Source organism: Physeter macrocephalus, chromosome 4 (assembly GCF_002837175.3).
Source record: "Physeter macrocephalus isolate SW-GA chromosome 4, ASM283717v5, whole genome shotgun sequence".
In the NCBI taxonomy this organism is placed as follows: Eukaryota; Metazoa; Chordata; class Mammalia; order Artiodactyla; family Physeteridae; genus Physeter; species Physeter macrocephalus.
The window spans coordinates 125,490,172-125,509,319 of NC_041217.1; the positions used below are offsets into that span (position 1 = coordinate 125,490,172).

Below are 19,148 nucleotides of genomic sequence, written 5' to 3' on the forward strand. Positions count from 1 at the left end.
AATTTCGTTTCTTTTTATGGCTGAGTAATATTCCATTGTATATATGTGCCACATCTTCTTTATCCATTCATCTGTCAATGGACACTTAGGTTGCTTCCATGTCCTGGCTATTGTAAATAGAGCTGCAATGAACATTGTGGTACATGACTCTTTTTGAATTATGGTTTTCTCAGGGTATATGCCCAGTAGTGGGATTGCTGGGTTGTATGGTAGTTCTATTTTTGGTTTTTTAAGGAACCTCCATACTGTTCTCCATAGTGCCTGTATCAATTTACATTTCTGCCAACAGTGCAAGAGGGTTCCCTTTTCTCCACACCCTCTCCAGCATTACTGTTTTGTATATTTTTTGATGACCATTCTGACTGGTGTGAGGTGATACCTCACTGTAGTTTTAATTTGCATTTCTCTAATGATTAGTGATGTTGAGCATCCTTTCATGTGTTTGTTGGCCATCTGTATATCTTCTCTGGAGAAATGTCTATTAGGTCTTCTGCCCATTTATGGATTGGATTGTTTGTTTTTTTGATATTGAGCTGCATGAGCTGCTTATAAATTTTGTAGATTAATCCTTTGTCAGTTGCTTCATTTGCAAATATTTTCTCCCATTCTGAGGGTTGTCTTTTGGTCTTGTTTATGGTATCCTTTGCTGTGCAAAAGCTTTTAAGTTTCATTAGGTCCCATTTGTTTATTTTTGTTTTTATTTCCATTTCTCTAGGAGATGGGTCAAAAAGGATCTTGCTGTGATTTATGTCATAAAGTGTTCTGCCTATGTTTTCCTCTAAGAGTTTGATAGTGTCTGGCCTTACATTTAGGTCTTTAACCCATTTTGAGTTTATTCTTGTGTGTGGGGTTAGGGAGTGTTCTAATTTCCTACTTTTACATGTAGCTGTCCAGTTTTCCCAGCACCACTTATTGAAGAGGCTGTCTTTTCTCCACTGTATATCCTTCCCTCCTTTATCAAAGATAAGGTGACCATATGTGTGTGGGTTTATCTCTGGGATTTCTATCCTGTTCCATTGATCTGTATTTCTGTTTTTGTGCCAGTACCATACTGTCTTGATTACTGTAACCTTGTAGTATAATCGGAAGTCAGGGAGCCTGATTCCTCCAGCTCCATTTTTCGTTCTCAAGACTGCTTTGGCTATTCGGGGTCTTTTGTGTTTCCATACAAATTGTGAAATTTTTTGTTCTACTTCTGTGAAAAATGCCAGTGGTAGTTTGATAGGGATTGAATTGAATCTGTAGATTGCTTTGGGTAGTAGAGTCATTTTCACAATGTTGATTCTTCCAATCCAAGAACATGGTATATCTCTCCATCTATTTGTATCATCTTTAATTTCTTTCATCAGTGTCTTATAATTTTCTGCATACAAGTCTTTTGTCTCCTTAGGTAGGTTTATTCCTAGATATTTTATTCTTTTTGTTGCAATGGTAAATGGGAGTGTTTTCTTAATTTCACTCTCAGATTTTTCATCATTAGTGTATAAGAATGCCAGAGATTTCTGTGCATTAATTTTGTATCCTGCTACTTTACCAAATTCATTGATTAGCTCTAGTAGTTTTCTGGTAGCATCCTTAGGATTCTCTATGTATAGTATCATGTCATCTGCAAACAGTGACAGCTTTACTTAATAGTGGTGAGAGTGGGCAACCTTGTCTTGTTCCTGATCTTAGTGGAAATGGTTTCAGTTTTTCACCATTAAGAATGATGTTGGCTGTGGGTTTGTCATATATGGCCTTTATCGTGTTGAGGTAAGTTCCCTCTATGCCTACTTTCTGGGTTTTTTTTAATCATAAATGGGTGTTGAATTTTGTCGAAAGCTTTTTCTGCATCTATTGAGATGATCATGTGGTTTTTCTCCTTCAATTTGTTAATATGGTGTATCACATTGATTGATTTGTATATAGTGAAGAATCCTTGCATTCCTGGGATAAAGCCCACTTGATCATGGTGAGTTTCTAAAAAAATGTTAAAGTTGTCAGCTGGTATGGTAAGTATCTTGTCTGTTTCCAGGGGATTCCTTTGATCAGTACCATGTCTGTGCTGGCAAACAACTGAGGCTAAATAAAGGAGTGTGGAAATATGAATGAAATAGTGCTATTTACTATCTGAGTGCAGCACACGTACCAATGAACAGGAAGGTGATGTGGAGATCAGGAAGGCATTAGTAACAAGCAAAGATATGAAAGGGGTTCATCTTCAGCAAATCAAAAGTACATAACTGAAGTCCTCAGTCTGGTCGGAATTGGGCCCTGAATGGAGCCGATAAGGTGACCAGAGAGAGTTAGAAGTGCTACAATATGCTTCCATAACACTCCATACTTCTCCAATCATAGCACTTATAAAATTTTATTGCGTCGTTTGTTAGTTTCATGTTATTCTTGCAGAGTTACAAGATGTGTGAAGACAGAGATGGCTCATCCATGCCTGCTCCATAGACAATGTGTAATAGATATTTTTAAAAATAAGTAAGTGAATGAATAAATGAATGGGGGTAAAGATGAGGACACAAATGTGGAAGAGGGAGGTGGACATCAGAGAATGTTGCCTGGTTCCAGTGGGGTGACCCGGATCAGCACAGGCCTGATGCTAGCCACTCCAACACAACTCCTTTCTTTCTAATCCACTTCTCATTCTCTTTGGGAAGGATTGAGGTCTCTGGAAAATAGCCAAAAAACAATTAAGGGAGCGGCCAGCCCAAATTAATGCTCAAGCATCAGGAGTATCTGAGCACTGAAAGCCACTTCTATTCACCCTCTCTCAGCTGAAGGGGTGAGAAAGGGTTCCCAAAGCCATAACTCTTTTTAGGTGGATTTAGAAGGCATATAAAGGCCCCTGACTGAGGACTTGCCTCCTCATTTCCACAACTGGTGCCAGAACTCTCAATCCTCCACTGAGAGAAAATGTCCATCCAGTAAGTATCTCTGGGAGATTACTTTTTTAATTCCTTAGTGTGTAAATGGTCTATTTCAAGAGCTCCTGAAGAGGACTGATGACCCCTTTAGGGAAGGCGGAGTTTCTTCCTATTTATATATTGAAGCAAATATCTAGAATTCAGGTCTAAATTACAGTGGGATTTGTGTGGCTTGGAATGGGCCTTGGAAGTAGTAGTGAGCATGAAGATTTCAATGAGGCAGACCTGGGTTCCACTTCTTGCCCAGCCATTTCCTAGCTGTGTGATTTTGGGCAAATTACTTTTGGAAGTCGTGGCTTTTCCATATATAGAATGAGTAGTACTTACTCCATTATGGTGTTGTGAGATTTAAATGAATGAATAGCATACAAAGTCCTTTTTATAGTATGTGGCACATGGTAAGTGCTTAATAAAAAATATCTATCATAATTAGGCAGTCTGGTCAGAGCTCTCACTCTAAGAAGTTATAAAATGGAGCCAAAGTGAGAAGGGAGAAAATAATCAAAAATATAAGACATCAAAATCAAAAATATAAGATATAAATCTCCTTGTCTGACTATACTTAAAATGTACTGTAGCTCTTGGAGACTGGTGATGAAATGAGATGATGGGAAGAAGTGATGGTATAATATGGGTGAATAACAAAGGATGACAAACTGACCCCCAAACCTGTGGTCTCCCAGTGCATAAGAGGGAGAAGAATGAGACTGTCTGGGAGGCAAGAGAATAAATGATGCAGTAAAAGCTGAGGGTAGGGACAGGGCAGGCTAATTCTGTGGGAAGGACTCAGTCAGGAAGAGAAGTGACAATGGCGGGATTTGTTGACTTGTCTTCAGAAATATGGGAAAACTGCAGAGGGCAAGTCCACTGTGGCATTAAAAGGGAGGTCATTTTCTCTTTCATCAAAGGAGGAGCACTGACCTGTGCCCCTTTGCCAACCTGATACATTTCTACCACCACACCACACCAAAACACTGTGTGCTCCCAGCCCAGGCTAGACTGGCAGTATGCACCAGCATTGAGCAGAGAGCATCTTTTCTCCTGGAGCTCTGCCTCTGTCTCCGTGGACTTCCTGAGATTCCACATGGGCTTCCTCCTCATTATTCCACCATTTCAGAGTCGAACATCCTGCTGGTGGTTACAAGAAACTGTTTGAAACTGTGGAGGAACTATCCTCACCGCTCACAGCTCATGTTACAGGTTGGTCTCACCTATGTTGAAGCCATCTTCTCTTTTCTGTCTCAATCTCTCTTCTCTGTCTCCTTATTCATTGGCATCTCTCAGTACAGGCTCCCCCCTGTGGGCTACAGAGAGAGGAATCTGGACGTTTGGGCTTTTTATACTAAGAACCCATTTCCTCTTTTCTTTACTTCTCTAATATAGAAAAATGCTACCTAACTGGAATTCCTTAACAACTGGGACTATACCTTTGTCATCTTTAAACTGTCAGTGCCTAGCTTAGTGCCTGGCACATAGAAAATGTCCTGTAAATGTCTGTTCTATCAGTTGCAGAATAAATGAAGGCCTGGTGACAAGCATCAGGGAATATGACAATAAAGGGTGGTAGGTTTCATGCCCATTGTATCAGAAGTCTTGGTTCTGGAGTCAGGCAGATGTATGGGCCAATCGTAGCTCTATTATTTTACTATCTGTGAATCCTTCAACAAGTTACTTAAACTTTCTGAGTCTCAATTCATTCACCTACCATAAACCAAATTTTACCTCATCGAGATGTTGTGAAGATTAAATGAGATAATGTAAATAGAAAGATTCACACAGTATCTAACACAAAGTTATCAATAGATGGTTGTTATTATTACTACTGTTATCATTATCCAAAGTCACCACATGACCCACATAGCATCCTTGCTTATAGACATGGTGTTATAGGAAGGTCCAAAGCCTGGGCAGGTCTCTTTCCTCCCAATTGTCTCTTATGCAAAATAGAAGGAACGAGCCCAGTGCTCTTTCTCGACTAGATTCTGATGCTAACAATCTAGGTTCTAGCAATCAAATTAATGCTGTGCCTTTTAGTTAAGCCATGCCTTCTTTTCAAATTTTTATCAGAAATATAAATCCTTGTAAAGTGGGCTGCTGAAATTGAGCTATATGAAATAATACATTTGTGGTTTTTTTTAATGGCAAGGATTATACAAAAACTGCCAAACTCTGCACTTTTCAAAGGATCAAAGGGCACAAACCTAACTGTTTAGACTGAACAGACTTAAGGCCTTTCTTGTGTGCCCCTCATTTTGCAGAGAAGGACACGGAGGCCTAGAGATGGCACATAGAAAATCCTGAACCAGAATCCAGGTCTCTGACAGCCCTTTGCACTTTCTGCTACAGCAGGTTGACCTTTATCTGGACAGTAGCCCATATTCTCAAAGGAATATAGGTCTATATTTTAAGAAGCCAGTATTCTTGTTGTTTCATTTAAATGGTTTGTTCTGTAGACACATCTTTGTTTAGTATCTAGATCCCTGCTTCTAATCCATCCCTCCTATATATCAAGAAATTTGAAATTTTTCTTAAAAGTGAGACAGTAAAAAGGCAAATGTATTGGTAGCTGGGGAAATCTATTAGATGGAGAATCCCATTCCATTCGAGATACTTTTCCCTGTCTCTTTCCAACCCTTTGTCTAAACTCTGAGATGTTGCTACATTTCCTACCACTTGGTCTCCTAGTGAAAGGAGAGTAGGCCAGCAGGCATTTCCTGAGAGCTACCCCCCATGAAAACTGGGAATGGAAATGACTGCCAGCTTTAGAAGTAAGAGGCTACCCAATCAGGCTGCTTAGATAATCACTGCTCCTTACCTGGGTGAGAAGGGCAGGGGTAAGAAGCAATGTTCTGAGTCTTGCCTTCATCACAGGCAGGATCCCCCTCTGGCTGACGGGCAGTCTCCTTCGATGTGGGCCAGGACTCTTTGAAGTTGGATCTGAGCCATTTTACCACCTGTTTGATGGGCAAGCTCTCCTGCACAAGTTTGACTTTAAAGAAGGACATGTCACATACCACAGAAGGTAAAGAACACTAGGGCCCACTCCTCCTAGGGGTCGGACCTATCTCAGCTCCTCCCTCCATGTACTTTTCAACCTCCTGAACCCAAGAGGAGACTTTTATACTCGGCTCCGCTCAGAATCCTCCTGGGCCAGTGAGTCTGTATGGACATCTCAGAGATGTACTACGGGATAAAGAAGCAGCTAAGAACTAGGGCTTCGGGGTCTGACATGCCTGGCTTCAAATCCTATATCCCCTACATACCATTTGCCTAGGTGGGTGCCCTTTGGCAAGATGTTAATCTCTAATTCTTTGTTTTGTCATCTATAAAAATGGGAGAAATAAGAGAATTTACTTCAGAGTTTATTACAAGGATTAAATGAGAACATGGTACCTAATCCATAGGAAACATTTAATAATAATAATAGTTATTTTTATTATTATTAAACCATGGGTCTCTTGATGTCTTTCCTTCTTTATAATCAGAAAGGCCAATGGGAAGGAGGGAGGGGTGTCACAAAGGAGGCAAGGACCAAATATGTCATAATAATACAAGAAAGAGAAGTTTTCTAAAAACAGAAGATTGTTGCTAAAAGGCTTGAAGCCCTAAGCCATTACTCCAATTTCATTACAAAGATTCATTAACACCACAATAAATAGTTTGTCTTATGCCTTAATATTCAGGCCTGTTAGCAGCTTTGTTGATCACCACAGATTTCAGGCATTCTGAAGAGACATCAAAAGAAAGAATAAATGGAGTCTTAAAGTAGTCAGGATAACTTGGACTGTAATAGAAGAGAAACAGATCAGGTCAAGCAAAAATTTAGTTATGAAAGCATATTTTGGAGGTCAGGCAAAGCCTTTATATGCCTTCTAAAGACCTTGGTACTTTTTCCTCTTCATGAAAGCGCAAAATCAGATTTTAATTGGCTCTCCACATGAGAAATCCTAGGCAACGTATGCCATCTAGTCTGGGAGATATGGTTCAGGAGGTCTGCCTGTGCAAGAGACCAGATTCAAGAATATCTACTTTTAAAAGTAGCAAAATAAATTTTTAAATTGAAGAAAACCACAAGAGGAACATGAGGAAGATTGAAAGGAATATAATTCAGCATAACATGTTCTATACTTCCCCGCTTAGTGTAGATTGGTGAATTATAGGCTACAGGAAGTCAGAGGTCCAATGTGAACTACCCATGGGGCTGCATAGTGTGATATGGAAAAGGCATGTTTTCTGGCTCTGGCCACATATGCCGATCACTTAATTTCTCTGAATCTTGATTTCCTCATATGTCACTGTGAAGTTTATAAGACATAAATTTAAGCTCGCGGCACATTGTCTCTTTCTCCTTCAGTCACCCCAAGAAAGTTACGAGACTCTTCATTCTTCATGTTGTGGATTTATGATTCTGACTTTAGAAGGGCACATGGAATGACCATTCTAAGCTCCCCATGGACTACACTAATTGCCCTTGTCTGTGACCCTTTCCCGTGTCTCACTGTCCTTCAGGTTCATCCGCACTGATGCTTACGTACGGGCAATGACTGAGAATAGGATCGTCATAACAGAATTTGGCACCTGTGCTTTCCCAGACCCCTGCAAGAATATATTTTCCAGGTTACTGAAACCCAACTGCATGTTATTAAAGACGTTTTACATTAGCCCTTTTTCTCTCATGGCTTGAAAGTTACTGGACTGAAAAATCCATTGCTTCTGCAGGTTTTTTTCTTACTTTCGAGGAGTGGAGGTTACTGACAATGCCCTTGTTAATATCTACCCAGTGGGGGAAGATTACTATGCCTGCACAGAGACCAACTTCATTACAAAGATTAATCCCGAGACCTTGGAGACAATTAAGCAGGTAGGACACAGTGCTCAGACGATATTGCTCAGGAATTTAGAATTTGCAACTTAGAATTAAGTCAGCTGTGCATTTGGGTTTGAAGAATATGAGAGCCAGATAGATTAAGTTTCACATCCCTGCTTTGTCATCAACTACTAGCAATGTGACATAGGGCAAACTTTGTTTCTCCATCTGTGAAATTTTAAACATTTATTATGTGGATTGGAGGAAAACCGTATAAAATGCCTAACATATTTATTTGTGACACAAATATTTATTGAGTCCCTTCCATGTACCAGAACTTATGCTAGATGCAAAAGATATACCAATGAGTAAGACAACATGGTCCCTGCTCTTCATGGTTTTTATAGACTAGCATGGAACTGGCACATTTAATATTGAAAACCCTACCATTCATTGTTCTAGGAAAGTGTGTTGCACCAACTTGCCCCTTCTTATAGACACTTCTTGTTAGAAATAAAGCTATATCTTAAATGAAAAAGCATAGAGAAACATGTCAGCAGTATTAGAAAGTGACAAATTTTGATGAGAACTTAGGCAATCTCGGTGCAGCATTCGATAAGATAGATCTACATTTTCAACCAATATTTATTAAGATGTAACTATTTGCAAGGCATTGTTCTTGTCTTCAGAAAGCTTAACACCTAGGTGGAGAAATCAAATAAATACATTACTTAACTATAATAGGACACAGAATGTGAGGACTCTTTTCACAGAGGGAAAACCTTCTATGAAAGGACAAAGATTACTTCTGGCAGTAGGTGGTGGATGTGAAGTGGGGCAGATCAAGGAAGGTTTAAAAGTCTTGCATTTGAGTTAGAAGTTAAAGGGAAGGCACAACTTTATTGAATTTGGAGAAAGAACATTTCATATACAGGGAGTACCATGATCAGCTGTATAGAGGTGGGAAACTGGAGGATAAAGAATAATTTATTTGGCTAGATTTGCAGTATTTCTCAATGGAGGTGGCAGTGGCATTGGGCCGGTGGTACTTCATCATTGTGGGGACTGTCCCACCCACTGCAGAGGTTTGGTATCCCTGATCCCACCTACTAAACACCAGACATGTCCTTAATCATTGTACAAACTCCAAATGCTCCCCAACATTTCCAACTCTCCCCCTAGGGGGCAATAGCACTCCCAGGTGAGAACTAGTGATCTAAAGCATGCCACGTCAAGGGGAATAGTGAAACACAGGGTAGGGTGAAACTAGAAATTTGAATAATGGACAAAAATTTGGAATAAGTCATTTAGCTGGTGGGAAGCTACTGAAAGTTTTTGTTCAGGGAAGTGGTATAAGCAGAGCTGTACTTTAGGTTATTTAATCTGGAAGCCACGTGTAAGCTGTATGGGAGGACAAAAGAGATAAGGGATAGCTAGGAGACCAGTTAGGTGGAACTGAAGACCAGAACTAGATATTCGGTATAGTATAAATAGAAAGGAAAAGGAGTCCCAACAATGGGTCTCAATATCACAAGCTGATTTGTAATCCCCAACAGACTATCTCCTAAGGCTTAACATATTCTTGATAGCTCTTTCTTAGTTTAGATGTATGTTTGAAACCACATATGAGTGTGTGTGTAGATCATTTAGAGAAATACTGAAGCTGAGTTTCTAAACCATCCATTTGACTTTGACAGTGAATCCAATTACCATAGTAATTTAATTGGAAGAGTGAAGTTCATGGTATGGCTCCAGAATAGACTTTATTAGGAGTCAGGTTTCATTGTGAGCTGCACTATACCCTGACTTCGTATAAAAATGTAGTTTTAAAATTTTGAGTGTTTTTTTGTTTGTTTACTATTACTGAAATAGACTCCTAACAAGTTCCTTTGCCTCCAGCCTGATTCCCTTAAATACAGCTTCCTTAATTCAGTAGAAGCAATTTTTTTTTCTAAAATGCAAGTATAAATGTGTTATTCCAACTAGTGCACCCATAGTTTCCAAGATAAAGTTAAAAACACAGACCTTTGTGGCTGGCCCATTTTTATTTCTTCTTCTCCATGTGTGTGTATCACCACAGCCATGCTGAATGACTAGTAATCCCCAAGCAGCATTCACTTTTTGCAACTCTATGCCTTTACATTAGGGTTCCTACTCCCTAGAACACACTGTCATCCTTCTCCATCTGGTAAATTTTACTCATCTTTCAAGCATGTGTTGGAGTCATTGCCCTTGGGAAGCCCTGCCTAATCCCCTAGTCTGGGTTAGATGGCCTTTCTTTACAGATGTCATTTTGCACCTACTGCACTGTATACCAGCTTACTGGTCTAATACAGTGCTATTAAATGGAACTTTCTACAACGATGGAAATGTTCTATATCTTCATTGTCCAAGTGCTATTGAGCACTTGGATGTGGCTAATGTGACTGAGGAACTGAATTTGAAGTTCTATCTAATTATGGTTAACTTACATTTAAATTGCTATATGTGGCTACCATAGTGAACAGTGCAAATCTAGACTGAAGTTCTTGAAAGCAAGGGTCATTTCTGTTTTCCTAGACCCTGACACAGCACCTGGCATATAATAGAAGCTCAAGGAATACTTGATGAATGACTGAATGACTGAATGACTGTCTTGCCTTTTATTTAAATGAGGGTGCTAAAAGCTCCTTATGCTTTAAAACATACTCTCCTAATCACATAGAAAGAATTTTGGTTAGACAAATATATACTCCATCGATTATTCATTCAATAAATCTTTACTGAGCAGGTTCCAGGTAGAAATTCTAATGCTCTATATCCTTAGATAAGTCATTTGATCTCTCTGACACCTCAAGTTCTCCTTATGTAAACTGAGAGGTCTGCGGTAGATTAGTGGTTTTGAATTTTTTATGAGAATCCAAAACGAATTAAAGCACTGAATCCTGTCTTCAAAAAGTTTCCATTAATTCCAGGAATTCATGGTTCCCCTGAAGTCTATTTAGGTTAAGACTTTCTATACTAGATGAATCCTGAAGTTCCTCTCAGTTCCAAATTCATTCTGTATGTAAGACACTGGATTTGGTATTTAGGTTGTATCATAAAAAATTGCCATTTTTATAAAATGAAAATTATTGACTATCAGCATACAATTCACTGTAATTCAATAAGGGGAATGTAAAGAAGTTTCAGGATTCAAATTCATTCACTGTTTGAAGACAAACTGCATGTGCAAAAGGAAAGTAACCAACCAGAGTAATGTATGGCCTACGTCAATTGAAAAGCTCAATCAGAGAGAACTTGAAGATTTCAGAGGCATGAGGGGTCAGCATGGGGGTCAGAGGAGAGCTCAGCACTAAAGATGGGACTTCTACAGACTTAAAAGAGGGTAGGACCCAGAGAGATGGAAAGAAAGAGAAAGCACACTTAGGGTGAGGGTGCAAATGGTAACGGTGAGGTCAGACTGAGGAACCAAAGGTGTAATACGATCTTTCTCTTAACATCGGTGACCTTTGTTCTCCTTCCATAGGTTGATCTTTGCAACTATGTCTCGGTCAATGGAGCCACTGCTCACCCCCACATTGAAAATGATGGGACTGTTTACAATATTGGTAATTGCTTTGGGAAAAATTTTTCAATTGCCTACAATATTGTAAAGATCCCTCCACTACAAGCAGGTCAGTTTACCACTTTGACTCTTCTTAAAACAAGTATCTATAATATGAGAAAGTTACTGGAAATACAGGGTGTCAGATCAGAAATATCAGGATAGCACTATATGGACAGTTAAATTACTCTCAGATTTTAGGACAACTGCCCCTCGCCCTTACCCTACCAGGGGACCAATGCCAAAGAACACCATAGCAGGAAATGACATCTTCAAAAATAAGTTGCCGTGTTCTATTCTACAGTGTTTCAAAGATGTAGTGTATATGTGACTTTGATCATATAAGATTTAGATTCTAATCCAGCAAATATTTATTGAGCACTTATCCATGTGCCAGACAAAATTAAGATTTTAAACAAACGTGTATGTGTAATAGGATACACACATGTATATGAAAGTGCAGTAAGTATTTTGTGTGTATTTAATTCCCAAAACTACAAACATAACCTTTTAACTCATATACTATAGAGAAAGAATATTAAAACAGAAGAGAGTACTCTTTAGAATTCTCCATTCATCCTCCATTCATTGCCAGAAATTTGATAATGATCTTGATAATAGAATTATTTGAGTATATATGGATTTTTATTTAGTACTCCTTAGTATGATTCTTAAAGTTTAGACGCTGGACCAGCAGCATCACCTGGGAACCTGTTAGAAATACAAATATTGAGCCCCACCTGAGATAGACTGAATGAGTAATTCTAGGGGTGAGCCCATAGTCAGTATTTTCAGAAGCTTTTTATGTGGTTCTTATATACACTAAGGTTTGAAGACACTGCCTTAGTAGTAAATAAACTTTAATGTGCTTAAGAATTATTGTAAAGGGCTATGGACCCAAAACCACATATGCCATAACTTTATAGATAACTTAAGAGATTGTAAAAGGCACTTTGACCATACTAAAATTTTGCCTTACTCCCTTGACTTAGAGCCCACCTCCAGATGTAAGATGTGACTCCACTGTACTCTGTCTGCCACACACTGTTTGAGTGTACTTTCCAAATCTGCTGCTATTTGGATTTTCCTGGGTGATTGCAGCTCCGCATGAAATTTCTCTAAGAAATGCCAGTGACTGAGAAAATGGAAATAAACTCTTTAAAAAATCAAGATCTGAAAATGTATTTCTTTGCTTGCATAAGCTGTTCTAAATGCTTTGTACTTAAAAAAAAAAAAAAAAAAAGAGGCTGTTCCACAGCCTTTTGAAACCACTTTATTTCAGACAAGGAAGATCCAATAAGCAAGTCAGAGATTGTTGTACAATTCCCCTGCAGTGACCGATTCAAGCCATCTTACGTCCATAGGTAACTTAAAGGCCTGCTATGAATCTTCAGGAAAACTCAGGTTTAAAGATCTGCTTTGCCTACCTTTGATACCAATCTTGATCATGACATTTTCTTGCAGAAACCTAAATTTAAATGTAGTTAATTTCATGTAGGCACTGTTGATTCATATAACTGAGCATACCTCATGTGTACATATTTCTCTGTAGTTTGAGAGTCAACCCTTCCCACTCACAAGTTTATTTCTGTTTCTGCACAGTTTTGGTTTGACTCCCAACTATATTGTTTTTGTGGAGACACCAGTCAAAATTAACCTGTTCAAGTTCCTTTCTTCATGGAGTCTTTGGGGAGCCAACTACCTGGATTGTTTTGAGTCCAATGAAACCATGGGGGTAAGTCTTACATTTATTTGTCAGCTTTATGGTTCTGAAGAATATGTCTTTCATAATGCACAGTTATTTTTCTTTTTAAATGCATCAAAATATTCTCTTCACTTTTCAAGGTTTGGCTTCATATTGCTGACAAAAAAAGAAAAAAGTATATCAATAATAAATACAGGACATCTCCTTTTAACCTCTTCCATCACATCAATACTTATGAAGACAGTGAGTTTCTGGTTGTGGATCTCTGTTGCTGGAAAGGGTAAGAAAGGACATTGGATAAATGTTACATCTCCAGTTGTTCCTAGAAATTAGGGTTTTTTTCAGAGATTCTGCTCTCAATATTTAATCTGAATTACATCTAAAAAAGCAAGAAGAATGCTTAAGTCACAAAATATGATTGAAAAGGCTCTAGGGAGTTTAGATAATCAGAAACACTAACTGAACCTCAAAACTATGGTTAATGATTGAAAACTGATCAGGTCCATGAACCAGACCTGAAAATAAAAGATTCTGTGACTTGATGAGTAAACTTAAGCTTAATTTCACTCAAATTTGACAAGATCCTTTGGGGAGCCTAGAACTCCACCTAGTCTGGGTTTGGGAAAAAGAGATATGCTTTCTTCAAAACAGCAGGTCACTAAAAAAGACAGTAGCCCCTGAAGACACAGACAGAATGGTGATAGAGAAACAGAGCAGAAAGTTTCAAAGGCTGTTGTTATTTAAACATATCCATGAGCAGGATTCTTTTCTGCACCCAGAGTGGGCAGGAGAAATGGCTCCAGTATTCCTGAGTCTTTAGCAGGTTCTGGGTTGGGGTCTGAAGAATAGGTAGGCACTTGTGCTTTTAAAAGGCATGAAGCATGTCTCTAAATTATTTGTAATTGGCTGTCCTCATGTTTGACTTCTTATTTTTGCAGATTTGAATTTGTTTATAATTACTTATATTTAGCCAATTTACGTGAGAACTGGGAAGAGGTGAAAAGAAATGCCAGAAAGGCTCCCCAGCCTGAAGTTAGGAGATACGTACTTCCTTTGAATACTGACAAGGTAACCACCCTCTACATACATTTCAGATATAACCAGAATGTTTCATCTCGCTCAGGATTTTTTCTCCTGCTGTGTGTTTATACATAAAGTCTTGAAATTTCAGAGCTGGAAGGAACTTTAAAAATTAACTAATTCCACTTCCCTCATTTTTTAAGTGAGGAAACTGAAGCTCAGAAGAGTCACATGACTTAGCAAAATCCAACTGTGGCGGAGTCAAAACGAAAACTAGGTTTTGACTCTACATCTGTTGTTCTTCTATTTACAAAATCCTTTAAAACTGATTGCAATCCAACTGGTTAGAACATAAGCAAAAACAGTGGAATAATTGGGCAAAAAAGCTTTAAAAAAAAAGTAGGTTGGCAGTCTTTGAAGGCTTTCAGGCCAAAAGGTTTGTGCTTTATTAGACAGGTGATGGGGAGATAGTCAAGGTTTTGAACAGAAGAAAGCCATATTCAGAGCTGGTAGACTGGGTATCAAGCATACTGACTACTCTAGTTGTCCCTGCTACTAAACGTCTGGCTTCCCTGAGCAGGTCACTCAGTGAGCAAGTTCCCCTACAGTTCGGTTGCCTGCTCAGAAACCTAAATAAATTGGACTAAATAATAACTAAAGTTATTTGCAGCTTTGATATTCTAAAATAAGGCTGTGTTGTGTGTAAGTAGTATTGGAAGTAAAGAAAGGATGATGATAAGGGACCTGGGATTGGAGACAATGAAAATCACTCAGGTGATAGAAAAATGTAGTGGTAGTAGGAACAGACAAACAGACAAAAGTGAAAGTTCCTACTGGTAGAATTAAAAGGATCTTACATTTGATTGGATGGTAGAATGAATTAAGTCTTAGACATGCAAAAGACCATAGAGATCCTTTAAGCCTATGTGTCTAGAGTGTTGATACCTTTGGAAATAGGAAATGTAATAGGCAGAGCAGGTTTAGAGATAAACCTGAATTGTAGAACTATGAGGAAGTGGGGAGAATGAGTAAAAGGGCTGACTTCAAGACAGACCCAGGTTGACCAGGGCTTCCAGCTTTCTAACTGTGTGATTTGTGGCAAGACATTTAACCTTTTTAAATCCCCTTTTCTTTATCTATATCCACCATACAGGATTTTTGTGATCAATAAAAGAGGTGACATATGTCAATCACTGAATATAGTCCCTCACACAAAGTAAGTGTTAAATAATATTCATTATAATCATCATCAACAGCAAAATCAGCATCAACAACATTTTCGTGAAGACGTCTTGTAGGCTTTCATATGGAAGTGCAGGTCCTTGCGACACCAAGTAGGGTCAGAAGAAAAGAGCTGATAGTTATTGGTATTGAAATGATGATCAAATATATGAAGACAGATAAGATTGCTAGCAGGAAAAATTCATACTTTAGAGTAAGTGTTTTAAAAGAAACATACAAATTTATTTTAAAAATGAGGGACTTGATAGCCATAAAATGCTGAAAGAAAAGATGGCCAAGCAGAAAAGTTGGGGAAACACCCATGTGCAGAAAGTGATAAGAAAAGAGGAGTCAGAAAAAGAAAGAGAAAAAAGTCACCAAAGGGCCCTAGTTACAGCTAAGAGAGGATAATGCCACATGATAAGGCAAGAGAAGGGTTTCACTGGTGCCCACTGCTATATGTAGACAAGTTGAAAAGAATGAAGATGAAGAGCCAAAAACCAGATTTAGTGATCTCCAGGGGAGTAGGGAGAGAGGCAGAAATCAGGTTTCAAGGCAATAAAGGTGAGCAATTGATGAGAATGTGGGAGCAATTACTATAGCCTGCACTTTTAAAAGTTTGGCAATGAAGAGAAAAATAAGTCATAAATTAGGGAAATAGAGATAAACAGATTGAAGGAAGGAGAGGAAAGAGTATGAGTGAAGTTTCCAGTTTAGTGATTAATATAACAGTGATATCTTTAAAATATACCTTTATTATTTTTGAATAGGCAGTGAATTTAAATGGTCAAAAAATCAAAATGATCTAAAAAGGTACACACTGGAAGTGTCGCTCCAACCTCTCTCTGCCTCCATTCCATACCCTTCCCCTTCACTTCTGTGTGTAACTTTTAATGTCTTTCCTTTTCCTTTGTTTATGCAAATATAAGAAAATATAAGTATATATAATTATTATTTCCCATTTTTACACAAAAAGTAACTTTCTATATACACATTTTTGTTCCTTGCTTCTTTTCATTTTAAAATATATATTGGAGATCTTGCTTTCTTCAACTGCACGGTATTCTTTTTTGTGAACATACCCAAGTCCCTCACTGATGAGCAACAGAGTTGTTTCCATTCTTTGGCTATTACAGATAATGTCACAAGGAATAACTTTGTATGTATGTTATTTTATATATGTGCAGATATAGCAATAGGATAGACTCTCAGAAGTGAAATTGCTGGGTCAGGGGATAAATGCATGTGTTAAAAAAATGGGGGGAAGAGTGAAAATAAGGAGCTAGTTTGGAAAGCAAAGATAATGTTACAGATCTCTTACATTAAAAACCCTAATTTAATGGTGGAAAAAATAAGATACGACAGAGTAAAATCATTAAAGTTACAGTCGCATAAGTAATGTGTTAGACATCAACATTTGAACTTACTGTATACATGTATAAATATGTATGTATGCACACATGCTGCTCTCTCCTTCCCAAAATCACCATGAAGTGCCTCGAGGCCCCACTTCACAGAATCTCACAAGACCCATCCTCACCTCCCATCTCTTCCCAATCCTAAAAATCTTTCACTATTTCCTTTTAATTCATTGTACATTCAAAAAAAATTCCATCTATCCTCTGCTCAGAAAGTTCCTTCCACCTTCTTTCTTTTACCAAAAAATCTGACACTCTCTCTAGGACACTGGTCTCTTCAGCAGCAATTTCCAGGGGTAGCAGTTTCTCCTTCTACAGCGCTTGTACCACTGGGCCTGGGGTTGTGGTACACTTGTTCCACTTTGCTGCTTCCAGACCATTTCTCCTTCCACCCACCCTTAAAATCTTCAAATTTCAAATCTTACTTCAGCTAAGTATATAGCCAAGTGGTATGTCTACGTTTACATATATACACCCCTCATTATTATTCTCACCGATTAACCACCACTCCTTCTCCCTTCTGGCTCAGTGTCACACTCCCCTTATCTACTCCTGACTCTCAGTTATTTCAATATACACATATAGGTGACTCTTCCAACAACTGGCCTCTCAGTTCCATGACGTCTTCCACTGATTCTGTCTTCCATTCTCTCTCAGCCACTCACTCCCCACAGTCATGCAATTGACCTTGCCATTACCTTTGACTGTGCTACCATAACCTTGGTTTCATGCATGACACATTCTGACTACCACCTCTTATCTTTCAAGATTACTTGCCCTATTGCAGTTCCCACCAGGAACCTCCAATCTATTGAACCTATTACCTTCTCACCATCTCTCACTCCCTTGAGGACTTACCTTCCCTCCTTATTCAATAACAATTTCATGGTCAATCATTGTAATCACCCCCTTGAGTAGATCTTCATTTCTCTTCCCTCTTTCTTACTTTATAGAACTTATTTGTCAAAATCATAATCCTAGTTAAATTCAACCCTCCACCCACTCCATGCTTGTACCTCTAAGGCTGAAATTAAGTGCTAAAAACACACAATTGTGTTAATTGGCCCATTTTTAAGTACATGACCACAAACCTTACAGCTACATTTCCCAACTTCACTTTCCTAGTTAAATATTTCACACCCTCCTCTCTTCAACCTTCTAACACCTCCCACCTCCACACTCATACTCAGCTTATGGCTCTGCTTCCTATTTTACTGAAACAAATGAAAGAAATCAGAAAAGAACGTAGACTCCTGCCACCACATCTACCCACCCACCAGCATCTGTACTCATACTGAATTATCCATCATCCTATTCAGAACTAGTCTTTCCCATCCTTCCTCACCCTCTCCAGGACAACACTCTACAATTCTCCCCCTCTCTCATATATCTCACTCTCCTCCTGTTTTCATTAAATCATGCTATTATTTTGCCCTCTTACAAAATCCTTCTCTTAACTCTTCTTGCCCCCACCACCTATCCCCTCGTTCCTCTCTTGAAGACCCCTTAATGTTGGAGGGCACCAGAACTCAGCCCTTTGTTCTATCTTTTATCTGTACATTTACTCCCTTTGTAAAGACTCATGCTTTAAAGCAGCCTAGAATTTCACTTCCAACTTTCCTTTTAACTCAAGGTTCTTATACGCTACTGCCAATGCCATGTCTTTATTTTGATGTCCAATAAACACTTCAAGTTTAATAAGACAAAACCTAAACTTCTCCTCTTCCCCTACCAAAAATTACCTTCAGCAATCCCCATCTTTGTTGTGACAACTCCAACTTTTAATTATTCAGGCCAAAAACCTTGAAGCCCTTCTTTACTCCTTTCTCAGTTTCATGCCTCTTCCCCACCCCATATCTTATCTATCAGGAAATCCTCTTGGCTCTACCTTGCACTCCTCACTGACTTCAATGCTACTAGCCTAGTCTGAACCATTGTTTTCTTTCGACTGGACTACTACAAGACAAACTGGTTTCCCTGATTTCACTCTTGCATCTCCCCTACTCTTTTTTTTTTTTTAATTTCCTTGTATTTTATTTATTTATTTATTTTTGCATCTCTCACATATATATATATATTATACCGCAGGTTCTTATTAGTCATCCATTTTATACACATCAGTGTATAAATGACAATCCCAATCTCCCAGTTCATCACACCCCCACCCCCACCCACCGCTGCTTTGGTGGTTTGGTGGTTTGCTGCTTGGTGTGCATACGTTTGTTCTGTGTCTCAATTTCTGCCCTGCAAACCGGTTCATCTGTACCATTTTCTAGGTTCCACATATATGTGTTAATATACAATATTTGTTTTTCTCTTTCTGACGTACTTCACTCTGTATGACAGTCTCTAGATCCATCCACGTCTCTACAAATGACCCAATTTCATTCCTTTTTATGGCTGAGTAATATTCCATTGTGTATGTGTACCACATCTTCTTTATCCATTCATCTGTTGATGGGCATTTAGGTTGCTT

The 19,148-nt window shown here is 38.6% G+C and overlaps 1 protein-coding gene across 4 annotated transcripts in view; it reads left to right on the forward strand.

Moving 5' to 3' along the window:
* Window positions 1-1,643: 1,643 nt before the first annotated feature.
* The window catches only part of RPE65 (retinoid isomerohydrolase RPE65), a 49,052-nt gene continuing 31,547 nt past the window's right edge, over window positions 1,644-19,148 (forward strand). For 2 of the 4 annotated variants that reach the window (XM_055084534.1, XM_055084535.1), the window contains exons 1-10: window positions 1,644-1,752; window positions 4,033-4,115; window positions 5,787-5,937; window positions 7,425-7,532; window positions 7,635-7,776; window positions 11,231-11,378; window positions 12,591-12,672; window positions 12,911-13,043; window positions 13,154-13,293; window positions 13,952-14,081. In XM_055084534.1, the coding sequence (XP_054940509.1) occupies window positions 1,706-1,752; window positions 4,033-4,115; window positions 5,787-5,937; window positions 7,425-7,532; window positions 7,635-7,776; window positions 11,231-11,378; window positions 12,591-12,672; window positions 12,911-13,043; window positions 13,154-13,293; window positions 13,952-14,081 (1,164 nt within the window). In that variant the 5' untranslated portion in view covers window positions 1,644-1,705. The other 2 variants (XM_055084536.1, XM_055084537.1) reach the window with 2 other exon arrangements.